The sequence below is a fragment of the Rhipicephalus sanguineus genome, chromosome 3 (assembly GCF_013339695.2).
Source record: "Rhipicephalus sanguineus isolate Rsan-2018 chromosome 3, BIME_Rsan_1.4, whole genome shotgun sequence".
Taxonomy (NCBI): Eukaryota; Metazoa; Arthropoda; class Arachnida; order Ixodida; family Ixodidae; genus Rhipicephalus; species Rhipicephalus sanguineus.
In genome coordinates this window covers 80,695,313-80,717,682 of record NC_051178.1, presented here as the reverse complement: position 1 = coordinate 80,717,682, position 22,370 = coordinate 80,695,313, and the positions used below count along the sequence as shown (strand labels likewise).

Here is a 22,370-nt window from a genome sequence, read left to right as displayed (position 1 = left end):
CGCTGCGAAGCGATAGGTCGCCCGTTCGATTCCGCGCGTACCGAAAAGATTTTCTGAATTACTTTTCTTCGTGGCTTATATATATATATATATATATATATATATATATATATATGTACGATGCATGACGGCGACGGCAAAAATCAGCCGAGACTGTCCATATAATTGCTGTCGCAATCAAACGTTTGTAATCAAAGCGGCATCTAGACTTTGGCAGCGAGTGCAAGAGAACCATGAACTCGTGTACAACATGACTTGTACAAAACGAAATCGCATTCCTTGCGGAATCCATGTATTTTTAAAGATTTTTTTCCATATGTTTGCCGTACATTTGTGTAAGCACTATACGGAAACATATTGCGTCGTTGTAATGGCAGACGGCACGTTTCAGTAAGGTGTCGAGGGAAAAAGTACTGCACTCCCTGAACCAGTCAAGCAAATGCAGCCAAAGTGACTATACCTTGTCTAAGGCTCGTATTCACAAGCGAACCTTATCCTTAACTTTTGCCCTCCTTAACTTTTCGGCACCTTAACGCGTTTCATGAAGAAATGTCATGCCGCAATCCAACCTTTTCTTAACCTTATCGCCGTGAAAAGGTGGCGTTCGATAAGGTAGCCCTAGCCCAGCAGGTACCCTAAGGCGCCAGTTATGCGGCGCGGTATGGCTGGTTACGCAAGAAGCTTTACAAAATCATTAAAGAAAAGATGACGTACGCTACCGGCGTTCATATGTGCTTAAAAATAACGCTACGAGTGCTCGGGAACCGTCAAAATTCCATGGAAGGATTCAGCGACTGTGTGTTGCTTAGCAGATTCCGCTTCGCGAAGCGAGTACTTCAGGTTACCGAGCTTGCCGCTGGAAACGAGCCGCAACAAAGTCGGTTTTCCCGTGTCACCACTCCTTCAGCTGCTGGTGGCGCCCGGTTTCTGCACCGCAGGCACTTTTCAAATTCTCAGTGGTGACTTGGTGGACATACCCTAGCCACATTGCCTCGCATTATTAAACGTGTGAAAAAATCAGTGCGGCTAAGGTGCGGCAGCAAACGTGTTTCACTGCAGGATGCGATATTCTTCTCCCTTTTTTGCATTCACGTAGACGCTGTTTGGTGTGCGCGTCGCTCTTGCTCTTTTGAGCTGCTCCCACTTTCTCGTGTTGTCCTTCACTAACACCGCGTGCTATCACAATTTTTGGCTATAACAATGCGACGCTTTCAAGGCGATTACAAGCACTGAATTTTCAATGAAATTCAATTTTGGCCTTTATGTCGCACTCAATAACAAGCGCATGTATGACCCACGCAAACAGCCACACAGGCAGGCAGACGGAAAAAAATGCCCCAACCTCCCCGAAGGGAATCGTGAGGAAATGCGAATGCATTTCTTGCGCCGAGAGTACACGGCGTAGTAATTTTAATGGCGTAAAGCTGGACACATCGACGCGCTCAACTGTCTCCCTTTTGGGCGCCTCTTTCAACGAACGCTTCCTACGTGCGTTCGTAATCACCTCAGGGATGTTGCCACCGCCTTCAATGCAGCACAAACGCGTTTAGAACGCGCCGTTTTCAGGCTGTGCCAAGGCAGCACAAACGCTACAAACGCGTTTCAAACGCACTGCATTGATGCGGTGGCACAGGGAGGAGAGAGAGCGAACGGCGAGAGAAGGAGCGGCGAAGCACTGCACCTACCCTCTGCTACACTTTCTCCACACACGCGGGAGCTCCGCCGAGCTCCAGAGCTCCCGAGATGCGAGCGCCCTCACACGCCAGAGCGCGCTCCTCCTCTCCACTCACTCTCCGCTACTCCGCCCTCACCACCTGCTCCGGTTGCTAGGGGCGAGGATAAGCGCGCGCGCGCCCGCAGCTGTTGCTATGGGAGAGGGAGTGAGAACGGAGAGGCGCGCGGACAACGCCGGATGCCTGACATAGCCCGACTAAGAAATGCATTCGCATTTAAAAAACCGCTCGCTACTTCACGCGCCTGTGGGTGCCCTCGTAGAAACCAGCGCAAGGTGGACCGACGTGTCTGTCTCCGCATATGGCGGCGCGGCTACGCCAGCCGCCGGTTGCTATGACAACGGTAAAACGTTAACAAAGAAAAGGAGCAAACGGCGTGGCAAGACGAGGCGCGTTCTTACCGAAACTTGCACGGGTAGGCGTTCCTGCATTTTAACGCGATAGCGTTAGAGAGTTCGTTTCGCCGAAATTCCGCCGTCGGCGACGACGTTGGTGACGGCGTCGCTAGTGAGCGAAAAATCATCCGTGACCAAAAAATCGAGAAAGATGCAAATAAAATAAACAATAAAAATCTTTGGACCCATTGAGGATCGCACCCGGGTCGTTTTCGTAGCAAGCAGGTGTCCTACAACACAGCCACGATGTCACTTGCAACTGTTTCGGAAAAAACACTACATACATGTCATGTAGTGGAGGGAGTCTTGACGCATTTTGTTCGGCAGGTGTCATGGCTCATTCACACTGGGGAATCCCCCGGCCACAGCGACCGGAATTCGTGCGCCGCCGAAATTCCACATTGTTCACACCACTTAGCAACCGCACCGCCGAAACTAGGGCGCCTAGTTGTCATCGTCGCGAAGGAACGCTGGCATCGACGCGCTCTGCGTTGTGTATGTGTTTCGTTATGGCGAAGCGCATAAGCAGGAGCAGGGTCGTCGAACTGCATGCAGGGGCTGCTGGAAAGCAACGGTCTGGCGATGTCTGACGAGGACAAACATGCATTCGCCGAACAAGAAACACGCAAGCAGTTGTGGTTGGTTCGTCCTGATTGGCAAGACGCGAGAAGCTTGGTCCAGCCGACATAATGCTATCCGCCTCGTGCATCGGTATGGTGGCGCCACCGCTCGGCTCCCCTGGTGACTAGCGAGGAGAAAGGAAGATGTGCCCTCTCCCAACCCCCCATAGGATCCCATGCATTTTGAATCAAGTTTGCGATTTCGTTGCGCAAAAACAAACTAGCGCCATCTCTCGACAATACGCCACACCGACGACGCAACACGTCCTCTTGCTTCCACCGACTGGCCATGCTCCAAGCTAACTCCTCTCTCCACTTTCTTTTATTTCTTTCGGTGGCCGTGAGAGCGCGCGCTGTGCACTGTGCTGTAGCGTACCCGACAAGACCGGCTGGGCTCGTCGCGTCTTCCTTGAACGTTGCAACGTTAATATTGTGTTAAGGCGGTGGCCACACGTCGGACGACGAGCCCTGATTTCGTTCAGCTGCCATCTCATCAACGGCAATGTTTCAGACGCCTCAGTTGTGTGCTTTTGTCCGTTGGTTGCGGGACAAGATGGCCTCCTGCAAGACCGCGTTTTTCCAAGTCAGCTGTGTGTGTAGTTCTCGGCGTCGTAGCAGTTTGATGACGCGAGGACGTCAACTGGTGCTACATCGTGGGAACCGCTGAAGTGACTGCAAGCTTGACGACATTGTGCCAGAATATTCTAGCGTACTGTACGCGCACGATTGTGCTACACTTAAAATACCGCGCTTGGCCTCGAGCGTCAACCTGGTACGCCTGTGTGCAACAGGCGTGTTGTTATCGTTGTTGCGTCGGTTAATATTGAATTGCAATTGGAATACCGTTTTGGCAAAGGTAAGTGAAGCTGTAAGTAGTTGTTCTGCTATATGCTCGCTACTCCACGAACATTACTTCTAGAATCGCATTTTATTTTGAGCTGCACGTACCAAAGGAGAATCTAGCATACGAGATACATTGCACGCGTGCGCATTTCCTATATAAATCTGAGTAATGCCACGGGTGCGCATTTCCTGTATAAGTCTGAGTAATACCATGCTCAATTTAAAGCGCATGTGTTAGAGGATTGTGGCTTCAATGGTGAAAGTGATTAGATATTCCGAATTATGTGATTGCAATGCAGTTAGAACTTTCTCATATGTTAATACGGTCTGTGAACAAAAAAAAACGCTGTGTGAATGTTTGTTGGTCATTTGCTACAGTACTTTCACGCATTATTATGCAGCTGTGTGACGGCTGTTAAAACGTTCAGCAAGTTAGATTTTGGTTTTCTTGGCCTAGTTGAGTGCTACGAGTGTTGGGCGAAGATAAAATCGCGTGTCTTTTGTGCGTTTCTTAAGCAGGCATACAGCCGTAACAGTCATTGTTGTACTGTTTGGGGTGTTCAATAAAACAAGAATGCTGTTTTGTACTGCAACAATTTTTATTTCATCTGTGTTAACAGATCACGCAAACAACTTGGACACATGCACGTAAGAAACGTACGCAGTGCATCGCGCGCACGCATTAAAAAACGGGCCTGTCATTTTAAAACAAATAATATAGAACAATGGACGTAACAGACGGCATGGTTGTCTAGTGGAGCAGCGTCGGCAGTACAAATATCAAACCAGAATGAAACATGAATAGAAAAACGGAGAGTAACAGGCGCTTTACCCACGGCTTCTCTGAGCCGCGCAGATCCACCTATCGCCACCGTCCGCCGTTGGTGGCGCCACCAGTACCACTGAAAGCAGCAGCGCACGAGGCGGATACTCGCCGACAACTTTTCTTGGCACTGAAGGGAAAGCTACGGGGGCGGAGCGTCTGCCCATGTACTGCTACGCGAAGTAGTCCGGTTTGGCGCGCGTCTCGTAACGCCGTGGAGTGTGATGGCTAGCGTTGCACTTCGACGCAAACGCTGCTTAGCGTCTAAGGTACGGGTAAAAGGCGCGACTTTTTCACGCACGCAAAAACGCGAAGTGACAACGTGTAAAGTAAAAGAAATGCAGATATCTCGCTTGTGTGCGCTGCTTTGCTTCACAAAAAGCTACATGTAGAAAATGAAGGAGCATTTTATATATCTCACGCAGAAAATACGGACGCAATTGTGGGACTACGAGCGTTAGCGGTAGGATACGTACATTGTGGCTCTGTAGCCTTCGCTTCAATGCCAAGAAAAGTTGTCGGCGAGTATACCCGTTTTGCGAGATCGCGATGATGTATTGCAAAGATGCTAATCGAAACAACACTTGGCAGTTGTCGAGAGCTACAGGATGGTTACGAAAGACTTCGCTGTTGCTGCGGGCTTCGACGACTGCGATATCACAAGCGCGCCGCCATTTTTCGAATGTTCGACTCGCGTTCCGATTGGTTCCCGGTGAGGGAATCCGGCGGCAGCTGCCGGAAAAATCGGTCCTTGGCCGATCGGCGCGGAATGGGCTTTTCCGGCGGATCTCGCTGCCGCTGAAGCGGATTCCGCGCGCTCGAGCCGCCGAATGTCTCAGTGTGAACGTGCCGTTACAACGAAAATAAGTCCATTGGGCGTATTGTAGGCGCATTGGCGAGGCCATCAAACACGTTTTTTTTTTTTTTTTGCGCGACGCCATGCTTCGAAAAAAGCCGGTATACGGCACCCATCACCACTAAAAACGAACACACACGACTTTCAAACAGCTCCAAAAATGGACAACTATTTCCACCTAGCTGAAAACATATCAAGCAAAACAGCAAACATTAGATAATGTGCTGATATCTTTGAGGCATTGCGAGAAACATGTTCCGCGGTCCTTGCACAGGGAAGTGCTTTAGATCAAAGACCTGCACCATTACTACAGATACATCGCGCGCGCGCGTGTGCGTTTCTGTGTGCGTGTGTGTGCGTGTGTTAACACACATTAATAAGTATGAAATTAGTGGTTGAAGTGCGCACTACGGGCCGGATTTTGCTATCGCGTTCAACTCTTAAAGACGAAGCATAAGGGTCTTTTTTTTTTGCTAATAAGCCAACAATGAGCCAGTAAGAGTTCATAGCCTCGCTTCCATGCTTGTTCCTTAGGACGACAAGGCCGCCTTCCGTAAGGCTGCCTTAATACCGAATAAGGCGAGTTCATGAAAAGCACTGACACCTTTTCTTATCCTTATCCCTTCCTTACGAAAGGCCGCCTTATAGCGTTAAGATAAGGTTGGTTTGTGAATACCGCATCAGGACGACGGTGTCATAAGGAATGCATGATGACGACATATGGACATGATGCAAGGACGACATTGGTGCAACCATGGCCCTATGATCTGGATTGAATGATGACAGTACGATCGCGATGTTCGTTCATTTTTTAATGAAATGTCTAGGAAAAAATTGCGAAGGCTGTACGATGATTATGAAATAACGGTGGTGATTCCAGGACCACAGATGGACGGGGAAGATAGAATGGCGATGGCATTACGATGGTATTACGACTTTTAAGCAAAAAAATAAAGCCAGAACACAACAATAAACATAACCACAAGTGCGTTCGAAGCGGCAAGCATGAAGTCAAGGCAAATCCATGTACTACCCATCATTCCTACGGTGGCTGAACGATCGAAGCACCGCAGTTCCCTGCAGTAAATAATGTAGGAAAGTATATTACGCCCAGATCACCGAAGCGTAGCAGCCGATTGCCTCAGCGACTAAAGAAATAGTCCCGCTGATGTAGTCAGCGACGGTCTCCGACGACAGTGTTACTGGCCGTCGGGCTTATAACGTTACTTTCTCTTGAGAGCGCGCTCGTTTGTGCAGGCTCTTGCGCATCTGCCTTTTAGTGGAAATGCCATTGTCTTCTAATGTTGTACCCGAATACAGGTATGACAACGTTGAAATGACGCTGATACCGACGACTATACAATGACGACGGGACATCGGGTGTTGTCAATTTGACGGTAACGTCTAAAGTAGCTTTTAAAGGTCTACAACGGCGTGAAGAGTCAACATAGATAGATAGATAGATAGATAGATAGATAGATAGATAGATAGATAGATAGATAGATAGATAGATAGATAGATAGATAGATAGATAGATAGATAGATAGATAGACAGACAGACAGACAGACAGACAGACAGACAGACAGACAGACAGACAGACAGACAGACAGACAGACAGACAGATAGATAGATAGATAGATAGATAGATAGATAGATAGATAGATAGATAGATAGATAGATAGATAGATAGATAGATAGATAGATAGATAGATAGATAGATAGATAGATAGATAGATAGATAGACAGACAGACAGACAGACAGACAGACAGACAGACAGACAGACAGACAGACAGACAGATAGATAGATAGATAGATAGATAGATAGATAGATAGATAGATAGATAGATAGATAGATAGATAGATAGATAGATAGATAGATAGACAGACAGACAGACAGACAGACAGACAGACAGACAGACAGACAGACAGACAGACAGACAGATAGATAGATAGATAGATAGATAGATAGATAGATAGATAGATAGATAGATAGATAGATAGATAGATAGATAGATAGATAGATAGATAGATAGATAGATAGATAGATAGATAGATAGATAGATAGATAGAACTGAAGCAAGCTCGCCTATTGCGAATCGTGTTCTCTCCGCAAATACTCGCCCCTTTCAAAGAGGACTTGGCGACTCTGACGGCTGCAATATTTCACTAGGTAAAGAACATAAAAAAGAGATTCATTCTCCGGAATATCTCATTCTTGCTTGTAAAAACAACATTCCAGTTTCAGTGGTCTCGGCAAATATCTCGCTTGAGCAGTACTGCACTGGCAGCACGTTTATCACTTTCACCAGGGTATCGTATGCTGAGAGAATCCACGACGTTTTCGATTATGCAAGAAGGAGCAGGGCGCACATATATATTGATCATTTACATGGCATTCACCGATAAAGTGCTTTTTATGCAGGCTTGACCTATCTGTTCCGATACCTGCTGGCTGTGGTTCAAGTTACATACCTACTGCAAAGAAAAGACCGGCACTTCCGGTACTTGGAACCCACACACAACGATGACGCCGTCAACAGTGGAGCCATCTGCGCCCCGCTGGAATGGTCACAGGAATGTCCACGGAAAAGGGATAAGCTGGACAAAGTAAGACGCATTGAGTATCCCGTAAACGATGTGTGATAACAAGTTACACGGGTCCCTGAATATTGTCTGGCTGAACAGCCAAAGCGTAAAGCTAAGCGAACGGGTAGTTATTAATGATGCCACAGAATATCAAAGCCATGAAACAGAAAATAAAAAAAAGTTCGATAACCCAGAAGCTAGCGCTTCCGTAGTAGAACGCGTTAGCTTAATCGGACCGTGTTCGTATCGCCTTCCCAATCGCTAGCCTGCCTTCGCTTCTCAGTGGAAGCCTAAACCATGCGGCAAGGAAACCCAAAGTGCGGACGGCATCCGGCTACCATCTATATTTGCATCTAGCTCAAATTTTCGCTCACGAACAACGCTGATTTTTCGCCCACAACCAAAGACGCCGCCGCCGCCAACACCGGAATTTCTGCGAAATGAGATCTTTAACGCTATCGCCTTAAAATATATCCCTGCATCGCTATATGGCAGAAGTTTCAAACATGCGGCCCGCGGACCTTTCACTAGCGGTCCGGCCCGCACATGACTGTTTTCGTGCAATATCAATAATAAGTATGTTCATGAGGTACGCAGACGTGACTGGTCTCTATCATTTTTTTTCTGAGCCACCACATTTGGTAATTACGTGTTGAAACATAACACCGTGCAACAAAAACTCCGTATTTCAGAATCAGCGTCCAGATTTCAGTGATTCTGGAGACCAGTATCGACATGTTTCTCGAACCCCTTCAGAAATGACACAGAGATGAGATGGGAAAGGCCTTCTTTCAAATGGAAACGTTAGCAGGCATTTTTTCCAGCTCACCTTGCCCCCCCCCTCCCCTTTCCCGCTTCAACTCCAATGTTCTCCATTGACCCGGCCCTAGCGGGAGACTGTTTCGTGACTGCTGCCAACTAGCTGAGCTGAGCTTGAGACCCCTTCCATAGGGAAAGGAAGCTCTCCTCAGCGTGTGCTTAAGTGAAGCATGCGTCAGTGCTCCGGCTCTTGTTACATATGGTTTGATAACTTGGCAGTTCAGGAAGCGTTTCTTTCATTTTTGTTCAGTTACTCTACAAACTAAAATTTAGAAGCTGACACTATAACACCTGAAATTGGGCAGAAAAGTGGTAGTACTCACTGTTTTCGCAAGTGTAAGTTATATTTTGCGAAAATGTCTTTCGTTAGGTTGGAGGCAATATATTCAGCGTTGTGTATGTTTCCTAACAGACTGTTCTGTATACCTATATCTTGTTTTCGTCGAGGATCATGCAGGTAAGAAAAGCTCACGCCATAAATAAGTAGAGAAGTATTCTTTTAAATTTCTACGGATCCATTTATTGCGGACGTCGACTGAACCAGGCGGAAATCGAATTTAATAAATAAAGGTACGTTTTTATGAATTACGTTTGCCGGCCTTACAGTCATGTTTCGAAATTTTTCCTTTATTTTTCTTCGCTTTTTTTGTTCACAATGCCAATATTTCCTCTAATAAAACATTATTAGAACTAAGGATAACTTATGTATCTGTTCGTTATCATTTTTGCATTGATAATGTTTTCATGCGTGTACATAACTGCATTTCTTATTTATATTTCGATGCAAATGCACCTTTACGGACTTAAATGTGTGCAAATGCTGTATATGAACAGATGTGGATGTATATGTGTGCATGAATAGATGAGAATATGTAAAGATGTTTACATGCAGAGATGTGAATATAGAAGTGTGCGAGAATATGTATTGTATCTTTTCTACTTATATATATGCTGTATACCGGTTGTCAAACCAAGGGGGCAGGAACCACGTCAAGCTGCTGTAGTGTAGCTTTTCGTTCCTTGCTCTTGCATTTTAACAGCCAAGCTGTTTAGCAAATCATTCCTTGTCCGACGAGTAAAAAAACTATCACCATCATAAACGGCTATGTGGCACAGAAATGGGTTAATCCCACTACTCACCACTGGTCGACTAAAAACTAAGAAGACAAAAAAGCCGGCAGATCCCACGCATTGTGGGAATCGATGTAATGCGAAGCAGCCAGCAAAGAGCTGCATATATAGTCTTCATGGTTTTCATGTTACCTATTATGGTTTTCATGTTAACTCGTGTTATTTATGTTCGTCACACAGTCACGTCGCAAGATACCAATTTTGGTGTATATCAAGCTAGCGAAACGGCCGCCAGCGCACCATGAGCGTGGCACGTAAGTCATGCTGTACATGACATGCATGTCATGATTTTCATGTTAACTCGCGATATTTATGTTCGTCACACGGTCACGTCGCAAGATACCAATTTTGGTGTATATCAATCTAGCGAAACGGTCGCCAGCGCCCCATGAGCGTGGCACGTAAGTCATGCTGTACATGACATGCGTGTCATGATTTTCATGATAACTCGTGTTATTTATGTTCGTCACACGGTCCCGTCGCAAGATACCAATTTTGGTGTATATCAAGCTAGCGAAACGGCCGCCAGCGCACCATGAGCGTGGCACGTAAGTCATGCTGTACATGACATGCGTGTCATGATTTTCATATTAACTCGCGATATTTATGTTCGTCACACGGTCACGTCGCAAGATACCAATTTTGGTGTATATCAATCTAGCGAAACGGTCGCCAGCGCCCCATGAGCGTGGCACGTAAGTCATGCTGTACATGACATGCGTGTCATGATTTTCATGATAACTCGTGTTATTTATGTTCGTCACACGGTCACGCCGCAAGATACCAATTTTGGTGTATATCAAGCTAGCGAAACGGCTGCCAGCGCACCATGAGCGTGGCACGTAAGTCATGCTGTACATGACATGCGTGTCATGATTTTCATGATAACTCGTGTTATTTATGTTCGTCACACGGTCACGTCACAAGATACCAATTTCGGTGCATATCAATCTAGCGAAACGGCCGCCAGCGCACCATGAGCGTAGCATGTAAATCATGCTGTACATGACATTCGTGTCATGATTTTCATGTTATGAGTTGTCATTTATGTTCGCCATACAGTCATGTTACGGCATACCAATTTTGGTGCACATTCGATTAACCAAGCGACCAGGAGAGCACGAAGTCGTAGGCGGCTAGATAGATAGATAGATAGATAGATAGATAGATAGATAGATAGATAGATAGATAGATAGATAGATAGATAGATAGATAGATAGATAGATAGATAGATAGATAGATAGATAGATAGATACGGTCAAAGTCGAGAAGTTCGCTAAGAAATGCTTCGCATTTAAAACTGTCATCATCATAAACGGGTATGTGGCACAGAAATGGGTTAATCCCACTACTCACCACTGGTCGACTAAAAACTAAGACAAAAACTATCATCATCATAAACGGGTATGTGGCACAGAAATGGGTTTATCCCACTACTCACCACTGGTCGACTAAAAACTAAGACAAAAACTATCATCATTATAAACGGGTATGTGGCACAGAAATGGGTTAATCCCCATACTCACCACTGGTCGACTAAAAGCTAAGAAGACAAAAGCTATCATCATCATAAACGGCTATGTGGCACAGAAATGGGTCAATCCCACTATTCACCACTGAAACTAAGACAAAAACTATCATCATCATAAACGGGTATGTGGCACAGAAATGGATTTATCCCACTACTCACCACTGGTCGACTAAAAACTAAGACAGAAACTATCATCATCATAAACGGGTATGTGGCACAGAAATGGGTTTATCCCACTACTCACCGCTGGTCGACTAAAAACTAAGACAAAAACTATCGTCATCATAAATGGGTATGTGGCACAGAAATGGGTTTATCCCACTACTCACCACTAGTCCACTAAACACTAAGACAAAAACTATCATCATCACAAACGCGTATGTGCCACAGAAATGGGTTAATTCCACTACTCACCACTGGTCGACTAAAAACTAAGACAAAAACTATCATCATCATAAACGGGTATGTGGCACAGAAATGGGTTTATCCCACTACTCACCACTAGTCAGTGATGCTACCGAGGACTTCTGATTTGGAGCAATTTTTGGAGCAGCAAAATTTCCGTTTTGGAGCACTTTGGAGCAGCAAAATTTTCATCTTGGAGCACTTTGGAGCAGATAATTTTGCATCTGGGAGCACTTTGTAGCAGCGAATTTTATATCCTGGAGTGCAATACAGAAGCATATTGCATTAACATTCAAGCACCTGAGTATTATTATGGGGCTCTTATGACGGCTAGAAATATTTCTATTCATTGCAAATCTCATGGAAAAAATCATCTCAGGAGCATAGGCGTGCGCACAGGGGGGGGGGGGCAGGGGGGGGGGGCGGCCGCCCTGCCCCCCCTAATCACCTAAGGGGGGGGGCGCAAAATCTGACCCGTACATTGACCCTTGCGATAGCAATTATATGGACACTCTCGGCGGATTTTTGCCGTCACCGTTGCCGTAATTTTCCGTATAAAGTCCAAATTAATAACATCACCACGCGCATTCTAGCCGCGGGTAAAAGCTCGCGAGCGCTGGCGACGAACGCGGCTGAAGCGGAGATTAAACTAGCCGGCCGTCTGTCTCCGCCGCACGGACAGCGCATGAGATAACATCTTCCCGCGTGCGGGCCTGCCGTCAATTGCTCATCAAACAGAGAGGAAACGCCCCGCCCGTCTTTCGTAAGGAGCATGAAGGGACGCCAGGGGAGCGGAAGGGGGGGGGGGGACCGCATCGTTCGAAGGGCGCAGTCGCTTGCGCGCGCTATCTCGAGGCAGCAGGAGACGGCTCGTAAACTTACTGTGCTCTCAACGCTTACTTCGCGTTTAGAGAACTCAGAGCAAGAAAACGCTTCGGTTCTTGGAGGGTCCATATTCCCTTAAACCAGCGTTTTGTTGAGTTACGCGAGATCGGATCCAAAAGAGTTATAACTGCTAGTCTTACTTCGTTTCACAATACATTTTTTCGGTATCGCATTCATTGCTTCGCTTTTAAGCGAAACTTAGTTTTTTAAATGCGAATGCATTTCTTAGTCGGAACAGATGCGGGCGCGCGCGCTTACTTATCCTCGCCCCTAGCAACCGGAGCATGTGGTGCGAGAGAGTGTAGGAGAGGGTAGGTGCAGTGCTTCGCCGCTCCTTCTCTCGCCAAGTGTTGAAGATTGGGCGAGTTGGTTCGTCGTCCTTGAACTGGTATAGCGCATTACGGGGAAGAAGAAACGGCCGAGCAGACCGACACAAGAGGACAGAGCGCTCTGTCCTCTTGTGTCGGTCTGCTCGGCCGTTTCTTCTTCCCCGTAATGCGCTATACCAGTTCAAAGTCTCGCCGTTCGCTCTCTCTCCTCCCTGCGCCACCGCCTCAATGCAGTGCGTTTGAAACGCGTTTGTAGCGTCTGTGCTGCCTTGGCACAGCCTGAAAACAGCGCGTTCTAAACGCGTTTGTGCTGCATTGAAGGCGGTGGCAACATCCATGAGGTGATTACGAACGCACGTATAGCGTGCGTTGAAAAAGGCGCCCTAAAGGGAGACACTTGAGCGCGTCGATGTGTCCAGCTTTACGCCATTAAAATTACTACGCCATGTACTCCCGGTGCAAGAAATGCATTCGCATTTCCTCACGATTCCCTTCGGGGAGGTGGGGGCATTTTTTAGGGGCGAAGCTCCTTAAGGCGGCACCCGTTCGTCCCTCGTCGTGCTCGTAGTAGTGAGTAACAAGTCTTACCCTTTGACCTCCAAGGTGGTGCCGGTGGGAGATTTCTCCTGTGCGTTGTTGAACAATAAAAAATTCGCAGCGTGCGCGTTAACTAAAAGCCGAATTCTTCTGTCTCTGTAGAAGTGTAAGTGTTAGCTAAAAGCCGACTTCTTCTGTCTCTCATTCCCATTAGCAGCCATTGTTTACCTCCAAGGTAGTGCCTGGTGAGATTTCTCCTGTGCGTGATTAAACAATAAAAATTTTGTTCAAAACGCCGTTGATTGATGAAATAAACCAACGAAAGACGCCAGATGTTTTGTAAAAACAAAACGAAAGAACGCCAGATGTTTCTAAAGCAAAACGAAAAAGACGCCAGCTGCTTAACGAAAGACGCAAGGTGTTTTCTAAAGCAATGGTTTTCTAAACAATGAAAATTCACAGCGTACATGTAAAATTAAAGTGAGCTGCAAGTCGTCATAACTCATCGAACCTTTAGTATAAACGCGCCCGATCTCACGTCGGTGATGATGTACTGGGCAGAATTCACGGAAGATTCACGGTTTACCGATGAACCTCCGCAGCTTCGCCCACTCATCATCATTCACTCCGTGGATATGCTGTGATTTTTTTTAACCGTTAGCTATTGACCCCCGAAAGCGAGGGGCGGACGTGTAACATGGCGTAGCCGCTTCACTGTGGGCCGTCAGCGACGGGCCCGCTACTGACAGCTGCGCATTTGCGGCTGCTCCGACCAGGGGATATGATTTTACTAATGAGATGACATTTTTAAAAAAGCAAGCAAAAAATTCGAATTGGAACCCTAGCACGTGAGCTCGAAAGGGCAGGGCCTTTTAGGGGGTATTTACCGCAGAGTGATTACAAACTCGGACGTGCTGGCGGAAGGAATTACGAAAAAGCGGTTCTGGATGAAGATCCATGGATAAAGTATATCTGAGGAAAAGTGTCAACGCGTTTCCACCGTTCGTGTGCTCTTTCCATAAACGCGAAGCAAGGAAAATTCGATATTGTCCCATATATCTACAGCGAGCGATCCCAGATTTCATTCCGCGATGTCCGGAAACAGAAGTGACAGACATTTTAGCGGCACTCATGTGGTTATTACTGAACATTGCTTTCCTTACGTGCCGTGCGACGCTTGAAACGAGCTATCAGCAGCGTTTTTGGAACAGACGACGTCCGCCGATGAATCGCCGTCGCACTTTCTCGCTACCGATAGGCTATGGCCTAGACGTCACGAGCCTCTGCGGAGAGCGCGTTTTGCTGTCGAGCCGACTTGCAGAACAGAAGCTGCGTCGGCACCGTGCATGGCATCGTGGCTTACTCGGAACGCACGCGCGAGCGTTATTTATTCAGCGGAATAATTCTTGGTTCATGAGTGCGACTTTATTGGCAGCCCCAAGATCGAGCTGCACATGTTCTGACGCGCCGGCGGTGCGATTGCCGGTGATAAACGGCCCCAAACCCGAGACTTTGGCGCAGTTTGGCGCAAAATTCGTCGATATTATCAGGATGGCGCAGTAAATACAATTTGGCGCACTTTGGCGCAGTTGGCGCAGGAGTGGAACCACTGCACTAGTGCACTAAACACTAAGACAAAAACTATAATCATCACAAACGCGTATGTGCCACAGAAATGGGTTTATCCCACTACTGACCACTGGTCGACTAAAAACTAAGACAAAAACTATCATCATCATAAACGGGTATGTGGCACAGAAATGGGTTTATCCCACTACTCACCACTGGTCGACTAAAAACTAAGACAAAAACTGTCATCATCATAAACGGGTATGTGGCACAGAAATGGGTTTTTCCCACTACTCACCACTGGTCGACTAAAAAGTAAGAAGACAAAGACTATCATCATCATAAACGGGTATGTGCCACAGAAATTGGGTAAATCCCACTACTCACCACGGTCCACTAAAAATGAAGAAGGCAACAGTTAGCCCAACATATGTGCCACAGAAATTGGGTAAATCCGACTACTCGCCACTGGTCCTATAGAAATGAAGAAGGCAACGCTTAAACCAACAACAAATCCCTGTGAAGCGACAGAGTCGAAGACCCCGAGTACGTACAACGAGATAATACTAGGGAACGGGAAAGGCAAAGGCGGCTCCGAGAAGACCCCCAAGCGTTGGAAGGCCTACGCCGACGGCAATGTGCCCGTAGATCTATAACAGGTACGAAAGCTTGGCTTCAGCGCGAGTTGCTGTCTCCACAGTTTGGGCATCCGTGTCGTGTCTGTAACTGTCTGCGGTTTAACTCAAACCTCTCTGCGCCTACAATCAACGTAGAAACAACCTAGCACCATCTAGCTAAAGCCTAGCAACAGCCAAGAAGCAACCTAGAAACAACCTGCATCAACTAGCTGAGGCACAACCTAGAAGCGACCAGATGAGTCTTCAGAATCGTCCAGTTTCGTTGTTTCAAGCCCTGCGCGGCTTAGTGCAAGCTTCGCCATTTTTTTTGTGTTTTTTGCTGTAAAAAAACGCGAAACAAAATTTGAAATTTAAAAAAGTTGCTTAGTACAATGACAAATTGTTTCTGTTTGCCTTCGCCCTTGTTGGATTAGATTGCAGACCTTGCCGTATCCACGGGTGCGCATAAAAAGACGATGCCAATTCACTCGCAGGACGAAGACAAGGTGCTCTTTTACGGTGTGAACACCGGCGGTGATCGGCTGGTGGTCAACGTCTCTCGCCGACAGAATCACCTGGCTGAACTCTGGATCGCCCTTTACACAGCCGATGGAGCGCTGTACTCACTGCCCGCTTTACTCACACTCGACCGCAGCGCGGGAACCTGTTTCTCGGCTGCTGGCCTCCGGCTTCAATGCTTGGCTGCCAACCGCCGGTGGCGCGTCGCATTCAACGGGCTGCTCAGGTCAGGATCAGCTTGCAGCTTGTGTACACGTCTTCGGTGCATAATCACATCTGAAAGTGGGGTTTGAAATGTGAGCAGCACTTCTTTGGCTGAAATGATGAATTCCAGATTGGGGGAAATCATCTTCCGCTGTGACGTCACACACACGCACACATACGCGCGCGTGAATAACGTCAGCGTAGAGCACGTGCAGGGTCACTAGAAATAAACACGAAAAATAAACTTTATAACGACATAAAGTTGAGCTATAGTTGGTAAGGATCCATGATAAATCGAGGTAAGGTGTACAGACACGGAGAAAAGAGAAGAGAACAGGACAACACAAACGCCCACTTTCAAATGAAAGGACGTAGTGTGGTGGAAGGTACAGTAGACACAAGAGCATACCTGCGCATGCGCAGGTAACGTAGCGACACCTGTCAATCCGGCACACGTAGGGATCTATGCGAGAGGTTCGGGCATTTATTTACTATTATTGAGATGTCAGGCCTCAACCATTAGACGCGTTTCTTCATTCCTGTGCCTGTATGACACTAAATATTCATCGAATTTCGGCGTGAATTCACACCCTCGACAATGTAAAGATAGATGATATGGTGAGCGTCCGGTTAACGACCTCTTATGCTATATTAATCTATTATTAGCACAGCAGCCCGCCTGCCCCACGTAGAAGCGGTCGCAGCAAATAGGAATTTTGCATATTACAATAGTACGCAACTTTGTAAATTTGTTGGTGTGTACAAAAGGTCAGCCCGCCTTTTGTCTCACGGCGGCGGAAATCTTACCTAACTGATTGGCAGCCGCAAAAACAACGTTAACGCCGCATCTATTTCCCACTTTTATTTAGGCAGCGCGATAAGGCATGGATAACGAAAATCTGCGGCTGAGTTTTTGTTACCGTTGCATTCTGCGACCACGTTTAGACTTGACGAAATGAACTTTTTGAGCGTTCAGCGAACGTTTCTACAACTTGAGTATAACCACAGTGCGCATCTTACACAACGGGTCTAACCTACTTCGAAAAGACCCGCTACTGACGCTCATTTTCTGCACACACGGTTTGATGGGAGGGCACTCAAAGGGACACTAAAGAGAAAATAGATTTTTCTCCTATTAGTAAATAGCTCTTTCACAATACCAAAATCTCCACCTTTACCGCTTGGTAAGCGAGAAAACGCGCAACAAGAAAATGAGGGTGGCGACGCCACGTCGAAGTTTCCACATCAATCGTCGTGACGTCATAGATTGTGGTCGCGTCTACTGAGACCTACGCCGTTTCTAATCGGTAAAAATGAAGTAGATTGTCCCCTGATGAGTCCAGAGCCTTCACATACCAAGTTTCAGGAAATTTCATGGTGCGACTGTCGCCAAAATATGAAAAATACACTTTCCCTGACGCAATCACTTTCCCTGATACGCAATCCCTGACGTCAAGCGCAAAGATTTCGGCAGGAGATTTAAAATTGAGACTTTAATCTTGGTTTTCTCCTCTATTATTAAAGCTACGATAGTGAAATAAACGATATTAGAGTTTTCAGAGTAAAATTTATCAATTTAAACCAATTCATTGTTTCTATTTGGCGTCCCTTTAAGGTATGACGTGGCAATTCAGTTACGGCACATCAGCGTAACTTATCGGTAGTATGCAAATCCTCGCATTCGTTCAGTTTCATTTACTTGTGCATCGAGTTCATTAAATGGCGGACATCCGCACGCTGTTGCAAGTAGGCTTCGAAGACTGTATACATTATAAAAGTGTGAATTATAATTTTTTGCGTGATGTAGAGGCCCCAAAATGTGTCAGTACATAGTTACAGACATTGTTCATTGATGAAAAGTTGTCGCACTGAGCTTGCTCCCGTATAACAATCTAGCCAGTTATAAATAATAAAAATTTCACCCACCGGACTGACAACTACCCTGAAGAACTCTCGCTGTGTTAGTTTTTACACATGTTAGGTATGAGCTGAATCCTTGTGGTGCCAATTGAATGGAACGAATAATATTTCGGGCACCTTAATAATCAAGGAGTACCAACCAATAGTGGTGTTTGTATTTTAGCTTACGATGTGTGTAGAAATGCGCGAAATTGTTTAAAACCATCCTTACTTCGTAATAATCCCTTTGCACTGTCAATGCGCTCTTGAGAATCTATATTGTACAAACCTATAATTTATAGCAGGTATTGTTTAATCGCTTCATTTTCTACGCAGGAAACACCGGCGAACCGGAAGTTTGACTTGCCAAGAAACGGAAGTTCACGTGAAGTTTGGCTTTATGTATGTATTTGATTACATGCCTTACACGGTTCTTATATGTTATGTATATGTGTGGTATGCCCACTTCCTCACGCAGCTGGTCCACCGTTTCGCACACGTTGGAGATGCCCTCCGAGTTGGCTCCAACGCTTCTGGCTGAAAGCTTAGCGGAAATGTCAACGTTCAGCATGCTTCGCGATGCCAGTAGGTGAGTACTGCCTTGGTAGTGTGCTTTCGCTTGCAGCATTTGCTCACAACTCGACCATGATACATACCAGAAGCAAAGAGATAAGTTCCTGCGGTTTATACTCTTATTGGGCTACGCCTAAACACCTGCTTTGACAACCGGACCCGATGCTGGTATTTTCTGTTCCGCCTCATTCCTTATTGCTAACTACCACCCGTGGTACATTTGAGGATAAGGCGTTGCGCTCTTAAGTACGGGGGCAAAGGTCCGATTCCCGGCTAGGACAGCGGCATTTATATGGGGACGAAACAGGCCCGTAGCCAGGAATGTTTTTCGCGGTGGGGGGGGGGGGGGTTCCCACTTGCTTAAGGCCTTGAGTATTTAGGAAAAAAAGACCAATATTTGTTATTTATTTTCTGCAAAACACCTCCCTCGCCTTCGGCCACGGGCCTGGTACGAAATCAAAGAACACCCGTGATCTTTGATTTAGGCGCACGTTAAAGGGGCCATGAACCACTTTGCCAAGTAATCATCGAATGACCTCAGTAACGGAGTTTATTGACTCACGAATGGATAGCCGCAAAAGTTTCTCGAATACCTCAAGAACGAGCGGATTTATAGGAACTTGCCGCGCGCTTCCAGTGCTTTCTCTTTTCCCTCCTCCAGACAAGCACGCTGGAAGCTACACGGAGAAGGAAGGCACGGGGGCAAGAAGTTACGACAGCGCGCGTCATGACTTCGAGCACGCGCGGCGAAACGCAATCGCTCTCTCCCGTTGTGATTCCTGCGCGCAAGTGGCTCACTATGTAATGTTATCAGACTATGAAGCGCAGCGCCTGCATTTCGTGGAACCCCTGGCAAGACGCGCATCTGATCCAAACGCCGCCCTTCATTCTACGCGCTGCTCGACGTCAAGTAGCGGGTGGTGGCAGCTCTGAATCGAGTGAGGGGGAGCCTCTATGAAGACAGGGCACCTGAGAAAATGGCAAATTTAGCGCTCCGCTTGTAAGCTCCCCTTTCCGCGCACTACTGCAAGATTTGGCTGAGATGTTCACAGCAGCTTCTGCTACCTGCAGGATGTGTTTTCTCACGGACCCCGAGGGGTGGCTCATGACCCCTTTATAGCAACCTGCAGGTGGTGGAAATGAACCCGTGGTCACCCACTACGAGGTGCCTCATAACCATATCTTGATTTTGGGACGTAGAAAGGCGAGAATTAATGTTTCATTTACTTTCAGTTTTCTTTTTTTGAATGCTCATGCTTGAAAGCTTCGCTTACTTCAACTATTCTACAAGAGGAAAAATATTCACAGGTACGAAGTTTTGTTAGCCGAGGAATGACAATTTTTATTTGGACTACAAAGTGAGCATCCTCTTGAACATTTTCTCAGCATTTCTTTAGGCGAACATTTTTTGGGTCTTTGATAGGTTAGCAAGTGAAATGGACTCGTACGATCAAGCTGGCACGATGTTTGGTGAGCTGACTGTAGAGGGCGAGACGAGAGAGTTGTCTTTGTGGGGATACAAGATCAGGAGTCAAGGTAAGCACCCATTTGCTAATAGACTGTGTAAGGCGTATTTCCTCACGTCCCTCAAGCATTGCACATATCTTCAAGAAATATCTGCATGCTCCCAAGCGCCCAAAAGCTTCTCCTCCGAAAAAGGTCGGGAGTCCCCCCTTACCCCCCGTGAAGAGTAGCAGGCTAGAAACCCGCTTTCCAGGCCGACCTCTCCTCCTTCTTCTCATTAAAACACCTTCTTCTTCTTCTTCAGGAAATATCGACAATTTCTCACTTCAACATTTCTTTTATTGTAAGTTGTCACCGCTGCTGTTGTGATGTTACTAAATCGTCTTCCTTTGATTCATGTTTGATAAAATGGCAATAGGTGCAACGAAACGTTTAGATAACCAAGCTTTTGAAGGCGTTAGAATATGCACATGAATTGCAGGCTTAATTCGTTTTTTTTTTTTACATGAACCTTGGGCGGGAAGTCGCTCGGTACGTTCGTTGCTCTTTCGTGTAAAGGATGTTTGGGATAAATTTAACCAAGGTGAAATCATACTACGGCCCTAGTGGAGGACGCAATCGAATGCGCATGTTTTACCATTTTGTGGCTGAAGTCATGCCACGTCTTTCGTGAATTGCATACTTTGCCAATATATTAATAAACAGGATTGGAAGTGTTTACCTTAGTATGAAACATAAATAAAGAGGTTGTAGGCGTCCTGCAAGATACATACCAATCAGTATTTCCGAGCTGCCCACTTGTTATGTACTTTTTTTTTCTACGCCGTCAGAAATTCCCACTAAATTCCAAGCAAAAAACGACAGAAATAAACACGATATATTCCCACTTAGGCGCTGCGATTGTTCTGCTCTTCAAAGTTTCGTGAATGAACTGATGATAGCGATATCGCTTGCGTATTGCTACACTCTAAGGCAAAAGGGTGTTAAAAGGGTGTGTGGTTCGTCCTTTGGGGACTTATGGGGCTGCCACAACCATTAATCTCTTTAAGGACTAAGAGCACCGGGTCTAACAGTTAGTCCCCCACAGATCACCTCACGGGACTAACATTTGGTCCTCACATTACACCTTACCGGGCAACCGTTAGTCCTCGCAGTTTCACCTCGCCGGACGAACGGTCGGTCCACTCGAATACTCCATTCGGATGAACTTTTTATCCCCAGGGATGATTTTCTACAGTTACTCTCCGCAAGGCTTAATACTTTTTTTCACGTGTTTCTATCCGCGGTGAGCAACAACTGCCGCGAAAAAGAACACGCGAGAAAATATTTAGTCATGCGTGGGTCACTGCTGTCGCAGTCAATGCGACAACGAAAGACAAAAGTGAGACTGTGAAACGTTTTATTTTTCTCTATACATATGAAGTTTCTGCTTTCTTTCATTGAATTCACTGCAAAATGTCCAATGCAGGTCCAGCCGCGTTGTCATATCTGGTACAGTCCTTTGTGTGAAGCTGCTCCAACGGAAGCGATAGATGACTGGCATTTCACGCGCCAGCGCCCACAGCCATCTGCTCGCTGTGGACAACGGCTGCATCCTGCGAAACACAAAAATATTGCAAATAGTTAGTCACACGTGACAGCGAGGGTGAAGACACACGCAGATTGCAAATACGTGCAAGGTGAATAAAACACACGTCTAAAATATGGAATAGAAATAATTTCACCCCTGCAAAGCACAAAAATATTGCAAATAGTCTGCGACACGTCCCAGAGAGGATGAAGACGCACGTACATGGCAAATACGCGCAAGGTGAAGTAAGAACGCACGTCTAAAATATGGCATGTAAATAATTTCACCGTGATGTCATACACCATCAGAGACGCATTTCAAGTCGTCACATAGCGCAACAGTTGAAGTGCCGCAGCCGCAGCCACCACGCCAAGGCGCCGCCAACCACCGTGCCGCCAGCGAGCCGGCGAGTTTTCTGCGAGCGGCGTCGTATCAACTCGAGCAAGCCCGTCAGCCGCCG

At 46.5% G+C, this 22,370-nt stretch overlaps 1 protein-coding gene across 1 annotated transcript in view; it reads left to right on the top strand.

Moving 5' to 3' along the window:
* The first annotated feature begins 16,157 nt into the window (after positions 1 to 16,157).
* The window catches only part of LOC119385613 (uncharacterized phosphotransferase YvkC), a 156,698-nt gene continuing 150,485 nt past the window's right edge, over positions 16,158 to 22,370 (top strand). Inside the window, exons 1-4 of the mRNA XM_049414037.1 lie at positions 16,158 to 16,426; positions 18,619 to 18,705; positions 18,782 to 18,892; positions 20,300 to 20,412. Coding sequence (XP_049269994.1) covers positions 16,158 to 16,426; positions 18,619 to 18,705; positions 18,782 to 18,892; positions 20,300 to 20,412 — 580 coding nt within the window. The remainder of the gene's footprint in view (positions 16,427 to 18,618; positions 18,706 to 18,781; positions 18,893 to 20,299; positions 20,413 to 22,370) is intronic.